This window comes from Scleropages formosus, chromosome 6 (assembly GCF_900964775.1).
Source record: "Scleropages formosus chromosome 6, fSclFor1.1, whole genome shotgun sequence".
NCBI classification, from domain to species: Eukaryota; Metazoa; Chordata; class Actinopteri; order Osteoglossiformes; family Osteoglossidae; genus Scleropages; species Scleropages formosus.
In genome coordinates, this window is record NC_041811.1 from 9,651,860 (window position 1) to 9,669,854 (window position 17,995).

The 17,995-nt window shown below is 44.3% G+C and overlaps 1 protein-coding gene across 4 annotated transcripts in view; it reads right to left on the reverse strand.

Annotated features, from left to right (window-relative positions):
- Nucleotides 1–17,995, reverse strand: part of LOC108922661 (tyrosine-protein kinase ABL1-like) — a 34,218-nt gene that overhangs the window by 13,105 nt on the left and 3,118 nt on the right. For 2 of the 4 annotated variants that reach the window (XM_029252717.1, XM_018732927.2), the window contains exons 1-2: nt 6,035–6,722; nt 293–457 (exon numbers count right to left, since the gene is read on the reverse strand). In XM_029252717.1, coding sequence (XP_029108550.1) covers nt 293–457; nt 6,035–6,119 — 250 coding nt within the window. In that variant the 5' untranslated portion in view covers nt 6,120–6,722. Of the gene's footprint in view, nt 1–292; nt 458–6,034; nt 6,723–17,995 lie in introns of those variants that run through there. The other 2 variants (XM_018732926.2, XM_018732925.2) reach the window with 1 other exon arrangement.

Consider the following 17,995-nt stretch of genomic DNA (forward strand, 5'->3'; position numbering starts at 1 on the left):
TAGACACCAGACTTCGGAAGAAAGTCCTACAGAGATTGTGGGATGATTTCTGGTCTGCAGCATCGCTGTGATGATCAACAATGATAGTGTCACAGGAGCAGTTAAAGAGGCTTGTACCGAACCCACACCGCTGCAGTGATATCACACACACTTCACACCATTATTCATTGCTTTAAGCAGCTTTTAAACTGGTGGTTTGTTAGCAAGGCAACAGTTCAAACTTCAGTACCATTTGTGCTTGTTTTATACAGGTTCTGCATGCCAAATGAGACACAAAAACGCACCAGCATACCTTTAGTGATACTGAGAGTGTTGTCGCCACTTGCCACAAAGTCGTAGAGTGCGACAAAGAGGTTGGGGTCATTTTCGCTTGATCCTGCCAACAGGTTCTCCTTCGAGTTCCAGCGGGCGGCTTCTGTGAGACCATGTGGCTCAAAGTCAGGCCGCTGAAGAGCTTCTGCAGGCAAAAGGGAGAGGGAAGCAAACTTAGCAACCCGCACAAACACCCGTGCATTCTGTACTCGTGTGTACACGCGGCAGCAACCAAAATTTCATCCAGAAGTGGACACTTGCGTCACCGAGGCCAATACTCATATTGTATATGACACTAAAATAACTCCCACTGCAACAGAACACAAAGTACAAGGCAGGTGATGATTGTCTGGCACACCTCAGTTTGGGGGATGGTGACAGTGACATAACGTGCACAGCTTGCCAAACAGAAATAAACAGAGAATCAAGCATGGGGTTCCTGCAAGCACCTGGTTGCTCTCCTCAGCGCTTCTGTTTTATATCGAGGACAGAGTCGGATTCTGTATCTCCATGAGGCTCCAGTTCATCGGAAGCCGTACACCAGGTTCTCGATTGCTGGGGGTACAGCTGAGGCAAGAGCAGCGCTACCCTCCATTGGTCTGACTGCATAAGCTGTTTTTGTGTTTTTAAAACACAGGAACCCAGTAGGCCCCCATGGGTTTGTCTGAGCCCCAGTGACTTGGGTGAAGTGGGGCAATGCTCTGGAGTGCCAGATCATGCACTTTAATGGTAAGTCACTCCTTTAAGCTGTTGAACCCCCCCTCCATTGCTTCAAACATCATGATGGCTGACAGGGTCCAGAGTATATTACAAATATTTGAAGACAAACCATTTTAAAAAAAAAGATTGCCACAGAGCAAACATGACCTGTATGGACCTGGCCAGCTGACAGGTCAGTAAAACACAAACAAAACTGAAGTGTGGGACCACCTGTATTGAACTAACTTCCAGTGTCTACAGGGCGTATCTCCCCTTCCTGAGTGTTAGTGATCAAGAACAAACTGACGACCGTAGCACCTTTATGGGATAAATTTGTCAATAAGCAGCACCGTATATGAGTTTGTGGACACTATGTATGTATTCGTGTATATTCAGTCAACTTTAAATCTTTAATTTTATAAATTTCAGTGTAGCTCAAACTTAAAACAAAAAACCCGAAGTAGACAATAAATGGAGGGGAATCAGAATTTAAGCTTTGCTGATTGTGACCTATTGCTGAAAGTGATTAGATTTATGTACAAATGGAATTAGAAAAAGACTTCATGTCCCAGCTGTTTTTGTAAAGATCAAGACCCAGTGTACATGAGGTTCAGAGATTAACTGAGAACCACTCCAAAAAGTAAGAAGCAGTAAAATGAGAATTACCATTCTTTTCCGCCAAGTTCCCTTGAGGTCATACTCAAGAGCTCCTATGATCCATTTGCTTCTCCCACATCATCTTGCTACAGACACATCTAGCAGAGGCCTGGGAGAGGGGCAGGACTTCTTAGGATGACTAACCTGGTTAGGACTGGGGTTAGATTCCATCCACACCAACACTCAGGTCAGCATGCAGAGGCAGGAAGGAAGCAGGCAGTACTTAGAGAAACCCAATGATAACAGGGACAAGGAAACACCACATTAAATCAAGTCCAGTAAATGACCCGATTCCTTTTCCAGTATTTTTGTTTTCCCACTCAATGTCCACCATATTAACATGGCACTGGTTAATGTTGATACGGTTCTTGTCCCAGAACCATCATGACACTTTGGGATAGATCATCTTTTTCTAAGCAACCAGCTCATTTATTTTAAAAATATGCACTTTAACACATTTAACAGAATGCAACACTAAACCATAACCGTTTGTGCTTCACACATTCTGTACATATGAGAAGGGGAAGAAGCGCTAAAAATCAATAACTAAGATAAGAAAGGAGTAAAGAACCACACTGCTCAGGATGAGAACAGATGCAAAATTCATTACTGAAATACAACGGATGATTATTTACTCACTGTCAATGACCATTTGTCCAATGCAGGGTTACGTGGTCCAGAACCTATCCCAGGCACACATGGCATGAGGCACTGTTATTTATCCTTTTGACACTTCTCACCAAGGCAACTTACACAAGTAGATCTAGACACTAACTCAGCTTACAATGCTTTACCCATTTATACAACTGGGTAATTTATTGTACCAACTCACTGCCAGTGCCTTGACCAAGGGCACTACAGCAGGAGGAAGGACTCGTATCTGCATCCTTTGGCTGGCAATAGCTCTAACCACTATGCCACCTGCTGGCTCCACTGATATGCTGAGCAGATTCTTCAGTTCCTTACACAGTCACTCCATTCCTCTGGCTGTTCTCCAGCTTCCAGAGATACAGTCATTCAGTAATCAGTAAAAAGGTCAGTTTTGTCCCAAGTACCTCAACTCCAGGGGTTTTATTAATTTTTCCCTATTCCTGCCAAAAAGTGCTCAGTCCCATCTGCTGGCACATGTAACTCCAGCCATCAGTTCCAGGAGTGGGTGGGGGTGTATCACTCCCCCTCACTCCTCATGTACTCTGGATCCTCTCAACCGTCCTGATGTTTGACACAAGGTGGGGGGTCAAGGGCTTGAAGGAGTGCCGTACCATTAGAATGCATGATCTGGCACTCAAGAGCACCACCCCACTTCACCCAAACACCACCATGGGGAGGGGGAGGCTGTTGGGTGTTTTTAAAAAAAAAAAAAAAAAAAAAAAAAAAAAAAAAAAAAAAAAAAAAAAAAAGCCAGCTTTGTTTTTGCACTAAGCAGAGCAATGAAGGATAGTTTTGTTCTTCTGTTACCTCTTTCAGGTAAAGGAAAGAAAGAAAACACTGCAAAATGAGCCAAGTGTTCCTCCGCCACCTCCTTCTCCCTCTCACAAGGGATCCAAACAAGTATGCAAGCTCTTAGTTTTGCCACCAGTGTGGTGAAACAGACTCTTCCTATCCCTCTGAGTTGCTGACTCCCTCCCAGCAATTTCTCTGGGATCCATTTCTCTCAACTGGTGATAGCTACAAAAAATAAGCCCAATCCTATCTGCTGTGATTATCTAAGTATTTGCTATCTGAATGTCAGTTCAATAGCCAGCGACTTGAGGGATGTGAACCAGCAACATGGTGGTATTAGACAAACTAGCTGTGATTTGACACCCCTATGTCTGTGTCTAAAGCTTTTTGTTGTTGATGCACTTTCGTTTGAGATGGAGAAAAGCTTTTGCTAAATGAACAAGCATAACTGTAAGATTGCTGAAGTTACAGAATAATTAACCCCAACAGCTGGTGCAGATTTTGGTACGAGAGCCAAGCGCTCATCTTTGGCCTGCAGGGCTTTCTAGAAATGAGCAGAAAACAGAGAGAACTCAGGAATCTCTAAAGTAAAAGAAAGAAACATGATTCACACATACTACAGAGGGTGTGACCCCATAAACAGCAAAGGAATGACAACGGTCACAAGGTAAGTCACAAAAGTGCACCTGTTTGACATTTTGTCTCACTCACACACAAGACCACTTATTTACACCATCGTGGGTACTTGACGTGCATTCCCTAATGCAATGCACAATTCCAGAAAAACTCAAGATGGGGGGGGCTTCTTGGTGTTGAGGATTTCCACCTTGCAGCAACTCTTCTCAAATGCCATGACTCAACTCCAAACCCTCCCTTGACGGGCAGTCTTAGAGTGCTTAAGAAGAGCTTGAGAAAGATTCCAGATTGCTCAAGTGAAAAACTTCCTAGAAATGAACATGAACCCTGGGAATAAATAAAAAAGAAACCTAAACAAATTGAAGTGCTGGCAGCACTGCAGCTCCTCTCAGCTCCTCGCCTGGATGAGTCCAGTGGGGGAGGAGGAGAGGAAGCGGGAGCAGAGGAAGGTCCGCAACATCCCACGCTGCATTATCTGATCTTTCCATGTCCAAGCATTTGCCCGCCATGCCCCCAGTCCTACTTCAGCATGACGCCAGCCTAAGGCATGAGCATCACATGGGAATAGTCACGGGCATCATCATGGCAACACCAGCCAGAACAAGGGGGGGGGACCACTTAAAGGGATCATAAGTGAGGTGGGTGGTTGAAGTGTTTCCAGAAAGGCAGTGCAAGTGACTGCACTTTGGGTAGCAGCTGCAAAGGAAAAACTGAGCCCACATTTCAGAGCTCAGGCATGTCTGACTCCAGACACGGGGCATCTTAGTTCAGTCCCAGTAAGAGAAGACAGGGAAGTTCCCTCAGTGAGGGAAAGTTGCACTACTTTTAAAAGGCACAAACATGTAACATGAACAGTCACTGGATCAAGTCTTGGGGGGGACCTGTTATAATATTGAATCATAACAGAAGATCATTGTTTAGCAGTGGTTACAGCTGTTTTACATTGCAATCTGAGATTTCTGTTTCATTTGCTTTGGAGGAAAGCATCTGCTACATGAACATGAATAAATGGAAATCCAGTAAATTTTGCCCAGCCATAGAAGCAGGTAAATAACTAGGGAGTTAGTGTACAAACCTCAAATTAGAAGTTGCTATGAACAAATGCGTTAGCTAAATAACTATAAAAGGCCACAGATACCAGCTCCATAAATACATTTATTCATTAAGCAGACGCTGTTCTCCAGAGCAACTTACAATGTTATGCTATTCATGATTTATACATTTAATACAGCTGGGTAATTTTACAGGAGTTTACCCTAAATTCTCTTGCTCAGAGATACTACAGGTGGAGGTGGGATTCAAACCTGTGACCTTTGGGTCCAAAGGGTCCAGCTCAAACTGCTACACTACCAGGTGCCCCTGCATAAATAAATCAAGCTGATTATGATTACACACAGCAGCTAAATCAGTTACAACAGGACAAATGCTTGAACACTGAAAAGCCATGGAACAAAGTAAAAAACATTTCCGCCTCCTATGACGCAAAGCCCTAGCAACATCCATCCTGTTGAGGAAGTTGACCTGCATGACCACTTTGGCATGGAGTGTGTTTTGATTGCCATGAAGTGCATTCTCGTCGATAAACACAGAGCAAAAACATTTCGTCTGCTGTTTGTCATCTTGTCCAGGGGCCAACGGCTCCATCCCAGATTTAATCCACTTTTTATCCAAAGCCAGTCAATGGCCATTTACTGGATAGGTTCTTACGCAAGCCTTGGTACACGGTGAACTCAGCAAATCTACCATTACAAATCAATCACGCTGGAAATGACCAAAGCCCAAGCGTAGTCAGAGAATTCTAAGAAATATTTACACTACAACTATGAAGTCCGCCCCTCTTTCCATGAGCGAGAATTTATGGATGTTCGCAGAAATCAATTTTAAGGGGGTTCTCATTCTTTTTAATGACAGAGGAAGGCATGTGATACCCGCTGCGGTCGCCAGCCTGCACTCCCCATTCCCCCCTGTTATTACTCCACCCCCACAGCCCTCCTCCTTCAAATGAGCGTGTCTTTCCCCATCGCTCCCCCTTCCCTCTTCAGACCACTGACTTATGAGAACCTGCCGATGCCGAGTTCCTGGGAAGCCCCATGTCCCTCCATGCCGGCTGCAGACGCCTGCCTTTTGCAAGATAACTTATTGATGGGTGGTGGTGAATGACACCACCCCATGGTCCCCCTCCCCCCTCCATGCTCTATCAACCTACTCCTGACTCCCTGTGTGTGTGTGTGTGTGTGTGTGTGTGTGTGTGTGTCCTTCAACCCCTGTGACCACCACACTTCCTTACCTTCCAAGTAGCAGCTGGAGGATGAAGAGAGCCCCTTCTTAGATTTACACCCCACCAATTTCAGGCAAATCTCCAACATTTTCATTTGCTTTATCTCACTTCCACTTAGACATCCAGGATCTTTGATTTCTGCCTTGTCTTTTCACCCAGCTATTTGTCTGGAATCAGTTCTTGCAAAGTTTAACAAAAAAAAATTGTATCAACAAAGAAACTGGAAAACCCAGGTGGTGTGGAGAGTTGCTTACAAAGTTTGTCACTATTCTTGCCCCTCCACTTTCACTTCAGTCCTTTCACTCCAAACTTCCATGTGGCTCCATTTTCTCTCTCTGGTTTGGCTGTTTTTCCCTCTTGATGGAGGAGGAGAGGATCTGATGTTTCTCAGATACCCAGTCTGCATGCAGCTTGCTTGGTCGGAGGTCCAGCTGCTTCCATCGCCTATCCCTTTCTGCGTCCACGAAGAAGAGAGTTTGAGGATCCCACTCGTGCTGCCTTTTGCCAACAAAGAGCTGCTTTCAAGCCCTGCTCATTAGAAAGAATGACATCAACCAGCTGGATCCACCCACTCACCAACTCGCAAGCACTCACACGAGTGAGCAAGAAACAGAGCAGAGGTACAACGCAAGTTCAACCTGAGTGAGCACAACCCCAGGAAATCTCCAAACTCTGGGAGAAGGAACACAACAGGAGAGAGCTCAAACTCTTTGTTAGAGTCAGTTGCTCCTTCTGGAAAGCCCCTCCTCCTGTCCCATCCCCCACCCACATCTCCACCCCCCTTTGCCTTCCCCCTCTTAAAGGCTCTGATCCCTTCCCATGTCCGGGGGGGATTGGAACCACATTTCAGCAAGCCAAGTGGAGCAAATCAAAAGTAAAGTCTATGAAAGTGTATACATTATATTTTAGTAAAAAAAAAAAAAAAAAAAAAAACCAGCGATGCTTTCTGTTCACGTTCTGAGACAGATTGATAAAAATGTATAAATCTCACAGGAAACTCAAATGAGCCTATAGCAACATGTAACAAAGTACTGACAAAATACACTGGAATAAAGAATGGTCACTTAGGTCTAAGGCTGCAATAAAAATTGTGAAAATATGTGAATTGGCACTGCTTTGTGACACTCAGTTACTGAGGTCAACCCCCTGACAGCACGAGGCCTAATATGATGGACCTTAATGACTGCTGGCAGGAATGACATCTGGTGCTATCGAAGGTGCTCCTCTAACTACAGTGTTCAGGCATTGTACATGGCAGTAAGGACTTTATTTACAGTACTCCTCTATGCCACTCCCTCTACAGAGTGCAACCTAAATCCTCATTACTTTGTTCAGTCTGCTGGAATTCTGTAACAATGACATTGGCCTGGCATGCAACTGTACATGATCCAGCTACAGCAGCCTGGTAGAACATCTATATATATATAATATATATATATATATGACATACAGCACCCCCAGTTACATGTACAATCCTACCACCTGCACTTCATCAACTACCACTGGACTCCCCAAACCCTTGGAGCTCCTGAAGCCCAGCACCAAGTCTTTTGTTTAGTTTACACTTATGTAGTTTACTTTTATTTAGCAGATGCTTTTCCCCAAAGTGACTTCCAATGAACTCTCTCTAGTGTTATCAGCCCACACACCTTATTCACTGTGGTGACTTACACTACTTAAATGGGTCACTCATCCATACATCAGCAGAACACACTCTGTCACTCACACACTATGGATGAACCTGAACAGCATGTTTTTGGACTGTGGGAGGAAACCTAGGCAGACATGGGGAGAACATGCAAACTCCAGATAAGACTGAGTGGGGATCGAACCCACGTCCTCTCACACCACCCAGGCACTGAGAGACAGCAGCGCTATTTGCTGTGCCACTGTGCTTGGTTTGGTCTTTCCAATACTGAGCTACGGCTGGTTCTGTTTTCACTCACTCAGTCCTTCATTGAGCCTCTGCATTCATCATCCTACCCATCCCTGTCACACGCAACAGGTATTGCTGAGATATGAGAACTTCTGCAGATGGCCTTACTCCATGTTGTAAAGTCCAAGGTGTACGGGGTGAACAGGAAAGGAGCTAAGACTGCATCGCTTACACACGTCTAACACACTGGCCTGCAGCCTAACAAACCAGGTACTACAAAGACCAGAATACAATGGATGGGTCTACCCATTACACTGACCGAAGCTATTACCCCAACAGCCAAGAGTGTACAGCACTGAACACACTCACCCATGTGGGTGTAGGCTCTGTTCAACAGGTACACAGCAGCATTAACCACTCCAGTGCAGTCCTGGTAGGCAAAATGGAGAGGGTCTAGTACAGTCCCCCAATGAAACAACACAAAGACTGCTGGCAACCATCAAGTGGTCTTGCAACACACTCTAACAGCCTCCTTGAAAGAGCTCTGCTTTGTTTAATCTTTTCTCCCGCCGCAGTTATTGCTTAATCATCCCCAAAGTCCTAATAAAAATGTTATCAAAATAACATTCTTTTCCAGTTAACGCACTGTGTGATAGATCTGTTGTGTCTCTCCATTCATTCCCATTATTGCTGCATCTGTTTACACCGTTCTCTCTCTGGGGTCCTTTGGGGCTGGGAGGGGGTCTGTCACTTTGACCTCTCTGACTCATCCTACACAGCTTGGTGAAAAAACAGGCTCAAGGTCGGCAAAAAGCCACTTGCCTAAGAAAAAACGCCTGAGCTTTCAGACCCCCCCCCCACCACCACCACCACCACCACCACTCTGTCTCCAGTCCTTCTAGGCCCCAGTGTTGTCACGGTAACCAATGTGTAGCCCAACATCTCGAGGAGGCTGCATGCTGAGATCACTGCGGCATGCTCTCCCGCCTGGGGACTCCAGACTGGCTGGAACCCGGGACACTCTCAAGCCAGAGGCATGTCTGCCGGTCAGTGTGAACTCCATTGAAACTGCAGCCACAAGTGAGGGAAGAAAACACACGCACACAAACATCTTAAAACAAGCAGATGGATGTGCTTCTGTTCTCTTGCCACAATAAAAGGAGTAAAGGACAGGCATCAAATTCCAGGTCAACAGGTGGCAAGATTTCAGGAAATGGAAACAGCTACAAATGTGCATGTTTAAAAGACATTTAACACCACGGTACTTACCTAAGCTATTTAATTTGGGTAAATATAGAGCTACTTACACATGCAACGTGCAATACTTTAGGCTTTGACCATAGTGACATGTCTAGCAAGAAACCAAAATCTCAGCAAATGAGATATGACACCTTTCCCAAGAAAACAGGTGTGCCCGTGGCCAAAATAAGTAGACGATTTCCCTGTTTAGCTGTGTGCCCCCAATCGTCCCCTCCAAAAGTCACCATTATGGACATTAAAAAAAAGGTCCTTTCACTCTTTGGTTTGAATATTCCTCCTCAACAGCCTCACCTGTCACCAAAACACATTTCCCCTAAAACAGCAGGTTTCAAAATGTGACAAATTTCTGCTGTTTGCAAGCAGCAACACTGCTGCACCACATACAACGATGTTGGTCTTCCTTTAGGTCAGGTTTTGCACTTGAGGTGGGCTTCATACATTTGTGGATTCCAGTCCTCGTTCATTACTGAGGAGCATAATGAAAAAGTCATCTTCAGGTAACACTGGTTGTGCACTAATGGGTTTGATCAAAGTAATAGTGAAGACAAGCACCAAGAAACAAATGTCATTAATAACCATGATTAAAGAGGCAACACTAAGACTTTCCACTTGAGCACTTAAGATTTTCACATGAAGAAAGTTGGAAAATTACCATGACATTGCAGACCCAATTTCTTGCATGAAAATTACACTAAAAGAAAAAAAAACCTAAATGGCTATTGCATAAATAAGATTTAAAGGACTTTTAAAATAACACCTTTTGGCCCCCTACAGTGGTTAATGGTTAAACAAGAAACGAGTAATGCCGGAGTAGATTTGCACAGTAACTCCACTCCCCACTCGCATCCACCCCCACCGACTCGCATCTCAGCAGTTGTGGGCGGTGTTGATTATTTCCATTCCCCGCCTGCAACCCAACAACCCCAACCCCCTGGCTTGGCATGCCAAGAGACATGCCATCACCAAGGCTGGTATGCCAGCCATGGGAGCCTTGAAAAACAACTGCAATGCTTAATCAAAGGCAAATTAAACTTCCTCTATCCCTCGAACCCTGGCCACGAAAGTCAGAGAGGAAGGAGAGCAAAAGGAGGTAGGGGGGCCTTTGCAGATGGAGAAACATGAAGCACATTACTCTGCAATGAGCTCATAGGAGAATCACTCCATTGCGATTTATATAATCCCACTCTTGGTATGTTAACAGTTAGCTGACGTACTCAGGATGGGTTTACAGCTTTTTCCTTCCACCCCCCTTCTGCCCCAGCCTTCCATACAAAGCCTCTGGTACAGAGCAGGGGACTAAATAGCAAAACAGACATATGGTGAGAGAAGGCCAGTTTTATTTTTTAACAGGAACAAAAGAATACAAGGTGCTGGGGGGGGGGGGATTTAAATTTAAAAAAAACACACACCACCTCTGAAAAGGTTTGCAGTTGTGGAATGCAGACACCCATTCAGCTGTAACTGATACACCTGGTTACTAATGATCTCAGCAACGCACACCAGCCACCCCAGAACCAAGTCACACCTGCACCATCCAGCCCAAGAAAGGAAAATAATTGTCACTACACATTTACTCATATAGTAGACACTTTTGTTCAAAGTGAAATAAAACTCAGTAAACAAAAGTGCATTGACAACAGACAAAAAGCTTTAAATACAGATACAGCATCATTAAAGCACAGTTTCTTTGTCAAATATCACCATGTTGCTGGTTCACATCACTCAAGTAGCTGCCTACAGAATTGAGAGCGAGAAGACCAGGAAAGAAATGGTCTGTATGATGTTTTTAGAAACCCATTAAGTGCAGAAAGAGATTCAGCAGTTCTGAGGGATGGGGGATTTTGCAATATGCGACATCTGGAAATTTCTCCCCCCTGTGAGCACTGAGTGCCCATTTAGTTTCACAGCTCCCACCTCTTGCTGTCAGCTGCAGCACTGAGTGATACAGCTGAGACAGCCTGTTATCTTTCCCTTTTGCCACTGATATCACCTTCAGCTCTGAGCTACAAACCAATCCCACAAATGACTGATCTGCCACCTATAACAACCTAAAGATTGGCTACATAGTTTGGGGCCTCTATGGATTCTGTAGAATCATGGAGGAGTTACAGAAGTTCAGATCTATACGAGTTGCCTCAATGGTTATCGTGCAGAGCTGCAGTCCAGAAGATTTGCACCGAATTGTTTTGCAGCCTCCTCAGTTGGACCGGCCACCACTGTGACTACCAGCCCCACAGGGCCCGCTATCGCGCTGCCCACATGTGTGCCAGGAGATGAAACCAGACTCCCTCAAGCAATGTCAGAAGAATCAGTTAGCAGGAGCCTGGTGGTTGGGGGAACATGCGGCAGAGTGCCTGCATTCGAACCTAATTGGCCGGAAGCGGCAAGGAGGCCCAGCTGGGCTCTGTGGCAGCAATGTCGTCTCCCCCAGTCAAAACTGTCCCTAAAGACAGTCTTGCATCAGCCCTCAAACTCAGAGGGACCAGCAGAGCCATCTGACAGTGTTTACACAAGGACATTTCAAGAATGCCATCTGGTGTCTGTGGCACTTAGCGCCAGGCCTGGGGGACCATGAGATGGGTTTAAAATTGCACAGACCCTCTAAGCAGTTGAAGAGGTTAGATAACTAGCAGAGATTAGGTGGCGCTGACAAGATGGGGGATCAATCAAGTCCTGGGGGACAAAGCGTACCACACAATCCACCTTGGGTTTGACACACACCTACACTTAGCTGTTCACTTGCCCTGACCCTGGAAAACACACCAAACACCCTTTCAATACTGTCATGTTGCCCATTTGGTCTTCTGAAACGCTGCAGTAGCCATAGCATTGGCTGTCAATCCCAATCGGGACCAAGGGACATCCCAAGGAAGGCAGGAGTACCTGACCACATAATCATGCAGCAAACCTCTGGAAGGCTGCAGCTGCAGGAGAGTGGAATTCCCAACCTCATCCAGACCCCAGAACACAAAGGAGAGCACAGATACACAGAACGACACTAAAAGAAAATAAAGGCGTTGCCAGTCAAAGAACACAGATTCAAACACCACCTCCTACTGCAATACCCTTATTCAAGGTACTACTCTCATATATGCAGTAGGGTAATTTTTACTGCAAGTAGCTTAGCATACAAACCGAAAACTGTAGGTCACCTTGGAGAATAGTGTCAGATACAACATATTTGCCGAAGCAAGGAGATGAGCCACAGCAGGCCACATCTCGTACACTGGAAACCAGCAGAGAATGCTCAATTTACAAGGCAGCAGGAGGGGGGAGGAGGATGATGTAAAGCAACCCGGAGTGCCAAACCAAACTGATCCCAAGCAGCGTCACTTGTTTTCGAGCAGGATTAATTGCACTAGGAAGAAACTTGAGAAATGAAAAACAGGATCAAAATGGGGAAGGGGATCAGGGAGGGTCTGAGATATATGTCCCTTGGCAGGAAAGGGGAGGGAAAAACCTAAGAAAACCAAAACAGGGCTGTGCACAATTTTGGTTCAATGCAACAAACCGGAGGAACGGACTGCTTGTTCTGACCTTGTAAGAGAGATGAGTAAAGCTCATTTCCCAGTGTGATTTAAGGCCCTTCCAGAACCACATACGTATTAAAAAAAAAAAAAAAAAAAAAACCTATGATGTGCTATTCAGAGGGTTTGTATGAGGGCAAGTGCAATCCCATTCAACATCCAAAAAATTAAAGTAACTTATTAGCAGAAATTTCACAAATTTATGAAGCTAAAAAAACCTAACCTAAAGGAGGACTTTTGAACAAGGATAACCTCGTGGAGGCAAGATTCCTGAAGCGTGACATTCCATATAGAGGGGGTCCTGAGGCTGCAGTCCAAGACTGTGTGGAATTTCATAGCAGATAAAGGCTGGAGAAAAACAACAGCTGTGCTGCGTACAACACCGCCAGAGAAAAGGACCCCGCCACGAAACTCCTGCCCTAACCTAACACCCCCAGCCCACGAACTTGGACAGCTTTCACAACACTGTTGCTTTTATAGTCCCCTAAAGGGTCAGCAGCTTCACTGTGCTTATCTTCAAGACAATGGATGGAGCAAACTCAAATGATGTTCTTCCTCCTCCCATAGCACCTGGCCAACACCCCTACAGGGAAGACAAAAAAAATACACAGAGTACCAGGGCAACACAGAATATCCTTTCTCACCCTGGGCCACCTTGCAGAACATAATATGCATGAGCCACAAGACAACAAACAACGAAGAAAGCTTAATGCACCCAGCATTCAGTGATTATTCCTACTGCATTATCATGTGTTCATTTCTTTTATGCCTTTGTCCCAAGCAACTTAGTGTCACACTTGTACACAACTTGGAAAGCATTACTAAAAATGACTTTCCACCGCACTGTAGAATGAAGGGGGGGGGGGAGAGGAGGGGGGAAAAAAAAATTCACACTGTTTCTCCATTAAGTAACTTTTGAATGTGTGATAATCTCTTGAGGTGGCACAGTGGCTAGAGCCACTTCCTTAGTCACATGACCTGGGTTTGAGTAATATCCTTGATCAAAATTCTTACATTGAACTGACAGTAAAAATTAGAATTTTTTTTTAACCAAGTAGCGTAGGCTGTATTTCAGCTACTTTGTGTCGAAATTCAACAACTGAGCACACCTCTGCGTCTGCATCCTGAGTACTCATACGTAACTCATACAACAACTAAGAAGAGTAAACGTATGGACAAGGAATTGAGCGACTTATTTACACAAGAATACTAGGATGGGCATTTGAACTTCCTAATCTCTACAATGTTTTCATCTTCTTGCTAAGAATAGTAAATGAAACCCATTTAGAATATAGCTTGGACCGCATTCATGGTTGTAACCATTTACTACAGTGCGGATGTGTTTCGAACACAGGTCAACTTCAGCGTTCAGTGGCAAGACATGCAAAGAAATAACAGGTCAGGTCATGTGACACAATATGGAATAATGAAGATCACTGGCTCAAAAAGGGAGCAGTATTTTCTAACTTAAGTGCCGTGGAATGCCCCAGCATGCCCGTCACACTGCTTCACGCTGGGCCTTCTTGAGGGACACCATAATGCACCAGGGATGTTTCCAATTTCCACCCGAGCCTGGTGCTATGCATGCAGATGCATTTTAATATGTTACCCATGATCCTGTGCACCAGGGAATCTTTGGCATCTGGACTGTGTCCCTCATCGTGCCCTAGCGGGCTCTCAGCCTTCCCGCATGTGCTCCGCCCTCCACTCTCCCCCAAGATGGGGCAGGCTGCAGAGGAGCAGAACCTACAAAATCAGAGAGAAGCGATGCAACGTGACAGGCGACGACTGTGAAGGCGGGAACTTTTCAGAGGGCTGGCACAGGGTCTTCTCAGCTGCCACTCAGGGCAGCTGAGAGGCCAAAAGAGAGGGAGCGAGCGAGCGAGCGAGAGAGGGAGGGAGGGAGGGAGGGAATGTGAGCTATGCGAGAGTGGAATGAAGGAGAGGTCACATTCCTGACTCCACTGCTGCGGCTGTGCCTCCCAGCATCAGTGCGAGGAACGCCATGCAAGCAGCTTCTCCAGAACTTCCCTGGAGATTATAGGGCAATGAGATGAGAACTGTGGCCATGAAGAGGGAGCCAACTCATCTAAACACAACGGGCTATGACACATGGGTCACCAGTGTAGGCGTTGTTAGCAACAACAGTTAGAAGTGAATTTCCTTTCCCCACACTTAAAAAGAGTCTCTGTGGTTGAGGGAGAGATGAATAAACTAATCTTGGTGGTATGGTTAATCATGTTAACTAATGCAATGTTGTAATGTCTTTGCACTTTTGTATTTGTATTCAGCGTTGTACCCCCAGGCAATTTTTGCTGAGCAAAAATGGAAAAAGCTAAAATCAAAAATGTGAAAAAGTTAACCTTATCACCTTGTATTATTCCTGTATTTCTTATATAATACTGGGTGGGTGCACCCTTACAAAAGCTCCCCCAAACATCTTTCTTTCCTCTCCAAAAAGATTTGTCAGGATCTCTACCTTTCTGCCCCATTGACTAGTTCCTTTTACTTGTTCAGCAGTTTTGAAATGCTGGCAATTTTCCAGATAAATCATTTTCAAATATATTTTTCAGCCATTAAGGAATCTAGTTCCATTATGTTTTAAGAACTGACTTGTCTTCATGGGGGGGGGGGATTTTTTTTTTATGTATGTCACCAAAAACTTCATGTTCACTACTTCAGAACTACCCAATGACAATTCAATGTTCCCCATACAACATACCCACCTCTCTGGAATCGTGTTCATCCGTTACATTATTCAAGAAATCATTAAGAATATCTTACAGAACAGAGAAACACCTAATATGGTCTTACATTAACCTTTACTATTGTTCTATTATTGACAGAGTCCCATCACTTCCCTACAGTAATGTTATTTTCACTGTGGCCACCACAATTTGATTTTTTAACCATCTCATTTGTTTTTGGGAAGGTCAAATGATAAACCCATTGGATTTTTAACCTCCGTGGTACATTCAATGGTTCTTTCTTAAATTTTACCATTGGATTTTTTTTGTGCAAATAAACCAAACTAAAAAAAAAAAAAAAAAAAAGTCCAGGAGCACCCTTGAGCCAGCCAACTGACCAGTCACAGCATTCGGTTGAAACAGAAACAATACCAATTAAAAAGGACCAAAAGTAGGGAAGTAGGCAAGAGTTCAAAAGGTATAGTTCCTCACTGCCCCATTTGCCTTATTGTACTGCTACCTGGGAAGCCGGCAGGAGGGTACGTGTTAAAAGTTCCCTTTAAAGTTGTCACCTTCCAAAAATACAGAAGTTGTGCGACACTGGCAAACGGGCAAGAAAAACAAGCAAGTTTTGTGACAAACCCACACAAAACCTGCAGACCCAGAGATGTGTTAAAAAAAAAAAAAGAGTTAAGAATAAGACAACTCTGATTGCATTATGTGGCAGGCATGGTTTGATAGATGCCAGATACTATTGTAAATTGCCGGAAGTTATATAACCTGCCAAAGGAAGGAAGGAATGACAACAGCACATTCAAGCTCCAGCAGAAAATCAGCCCTGAACATTTGCCACAGGACATCAGCACTTAAACCAAGTCACACACCAAAGGGCAACCCAAAGAAGGGGGAGAGAAGAAAAAAAAAAAAAAAAAAAAAAAAAATTTTTTTTTTTTAACCACGTTGGTCCTCTGACCATATCCACTCATGCCTTTAATGTTCCCTGGATGGCATCAGCAAAATGAATAATAAACCCTTCAACAGGGTGCAACTCAAGCTGAATTGACAAACAGGTTAAAGCATTCACTACCAGGCTGTCACAACAAGGATGAGTATCTGCCAAAGGGTTTCAAATTCAAATGTCTCTACCAAACACTGGTTCCCTCCAGGGATCTGAATCAACTGATTCTGTACATCCTGTCGCACAACCATAAAAGCAGCTACATTATGATGCAAAATGCCCATCAGCAATACTCTGGTCAGTGAGCTTAACCTCGGGAAAGTAAACTGTTACCCGCTTCTGACGCAAGGACGGTCATGAGCTGACAGAGAGAAAGAAGGGAATAGTAAGAAACCAAGACAATCAGCAGCTGGATGAACAAGTGAAGTCCAGCAGGCAAGACTGTCCAGGAAGACGGCTGCATTACTACCACCAACAGTACAACCCCCCAGTCTAAAATAGAACAGTGTCTTTGGGTCCTGCTGAGATGGAGAATTTGGTGTCTAGACTACACAGATTCCAGAAGTTCTAGCCAAAAATGTCTACTATAGAGAAAACTCCCCCTCAGACCATACATGGGGCCTGCAGGCACTTGTCTGCTGGAAACTCAGATATGGCTGAAGTGCATTATTTTTCTCTCACCCTAAAACTATAAGTTCAGGTCTGTCATGTAACATTTGGTTTAGCAAACTTTCCAATCACCCTTCCATTACCATAAAACTCCCAGCAGGTATAAGCGTAAGTAAACCCTGCTTTATAACAAGGTGAAACAGCAGATGAGCGCACCTAAAGTTTAGTCCACCACAGTATCACAGCATGCTTGTGTGAAGCCTTTGGGCCCCAAAGACAACTTCCCTGAAGTAAAAGCCAAAAAAAAATATCAAAATCTAAGCAGTCAAAGCTGACCATTTGGTGGCATAATAAAAGAGATCACTGGCATGTGCAGAGCAAGCCACACCAAGTTAATATCCACAACCAGCCATGCAACCACAAGAACTAAGGGACAAAAAACACTGGCACTATCAGTTGAGGTTCTCAATCAGTGCACAAAATTTATACAAAATAAACAGGCTTTGCAACATTTTTTTACAGCATCCTTCAAAAAAAAGTTTACAAGTTATTAAAACATCTACATCCTCATCAGTAGGAGCGTATGTTAAAACAAGTAAGGTATGCAGAATAATGCCTACAATTATAAAGTGGTGCAATAATTTTAAAAAACCCTACATCCCTGCTAATTTCACAAGACTTAGTGTAGACCTGCTCAGTGTAACTGAGTTTTTGTATTTACACAAAGTGACCACTGGGGGCGCACAATTCATCAGTTTTTGCCACCTGTGCAGACTTCTTACAGAATGAAACAGAGGTGTCAGTTATATTTGTCTCAGGGATCTTTGATGTATTCATAGTGCTGAAATACATAACTTGAACAATGTGCCCAGAATTCCTTCAGTAAAAATCCAGCTATATAAGACAGCAGCGTAAATACTGATCCACGCTCATTGCTCACTGTACTTCCCAAATATACAAAGCATGCACACAAACAAAAACCATGCTCTACAAGGCATTCTGTGGAAACAATACTGCACTCAACTTCTCAAACCCCCTCTCACAAGTTACTTC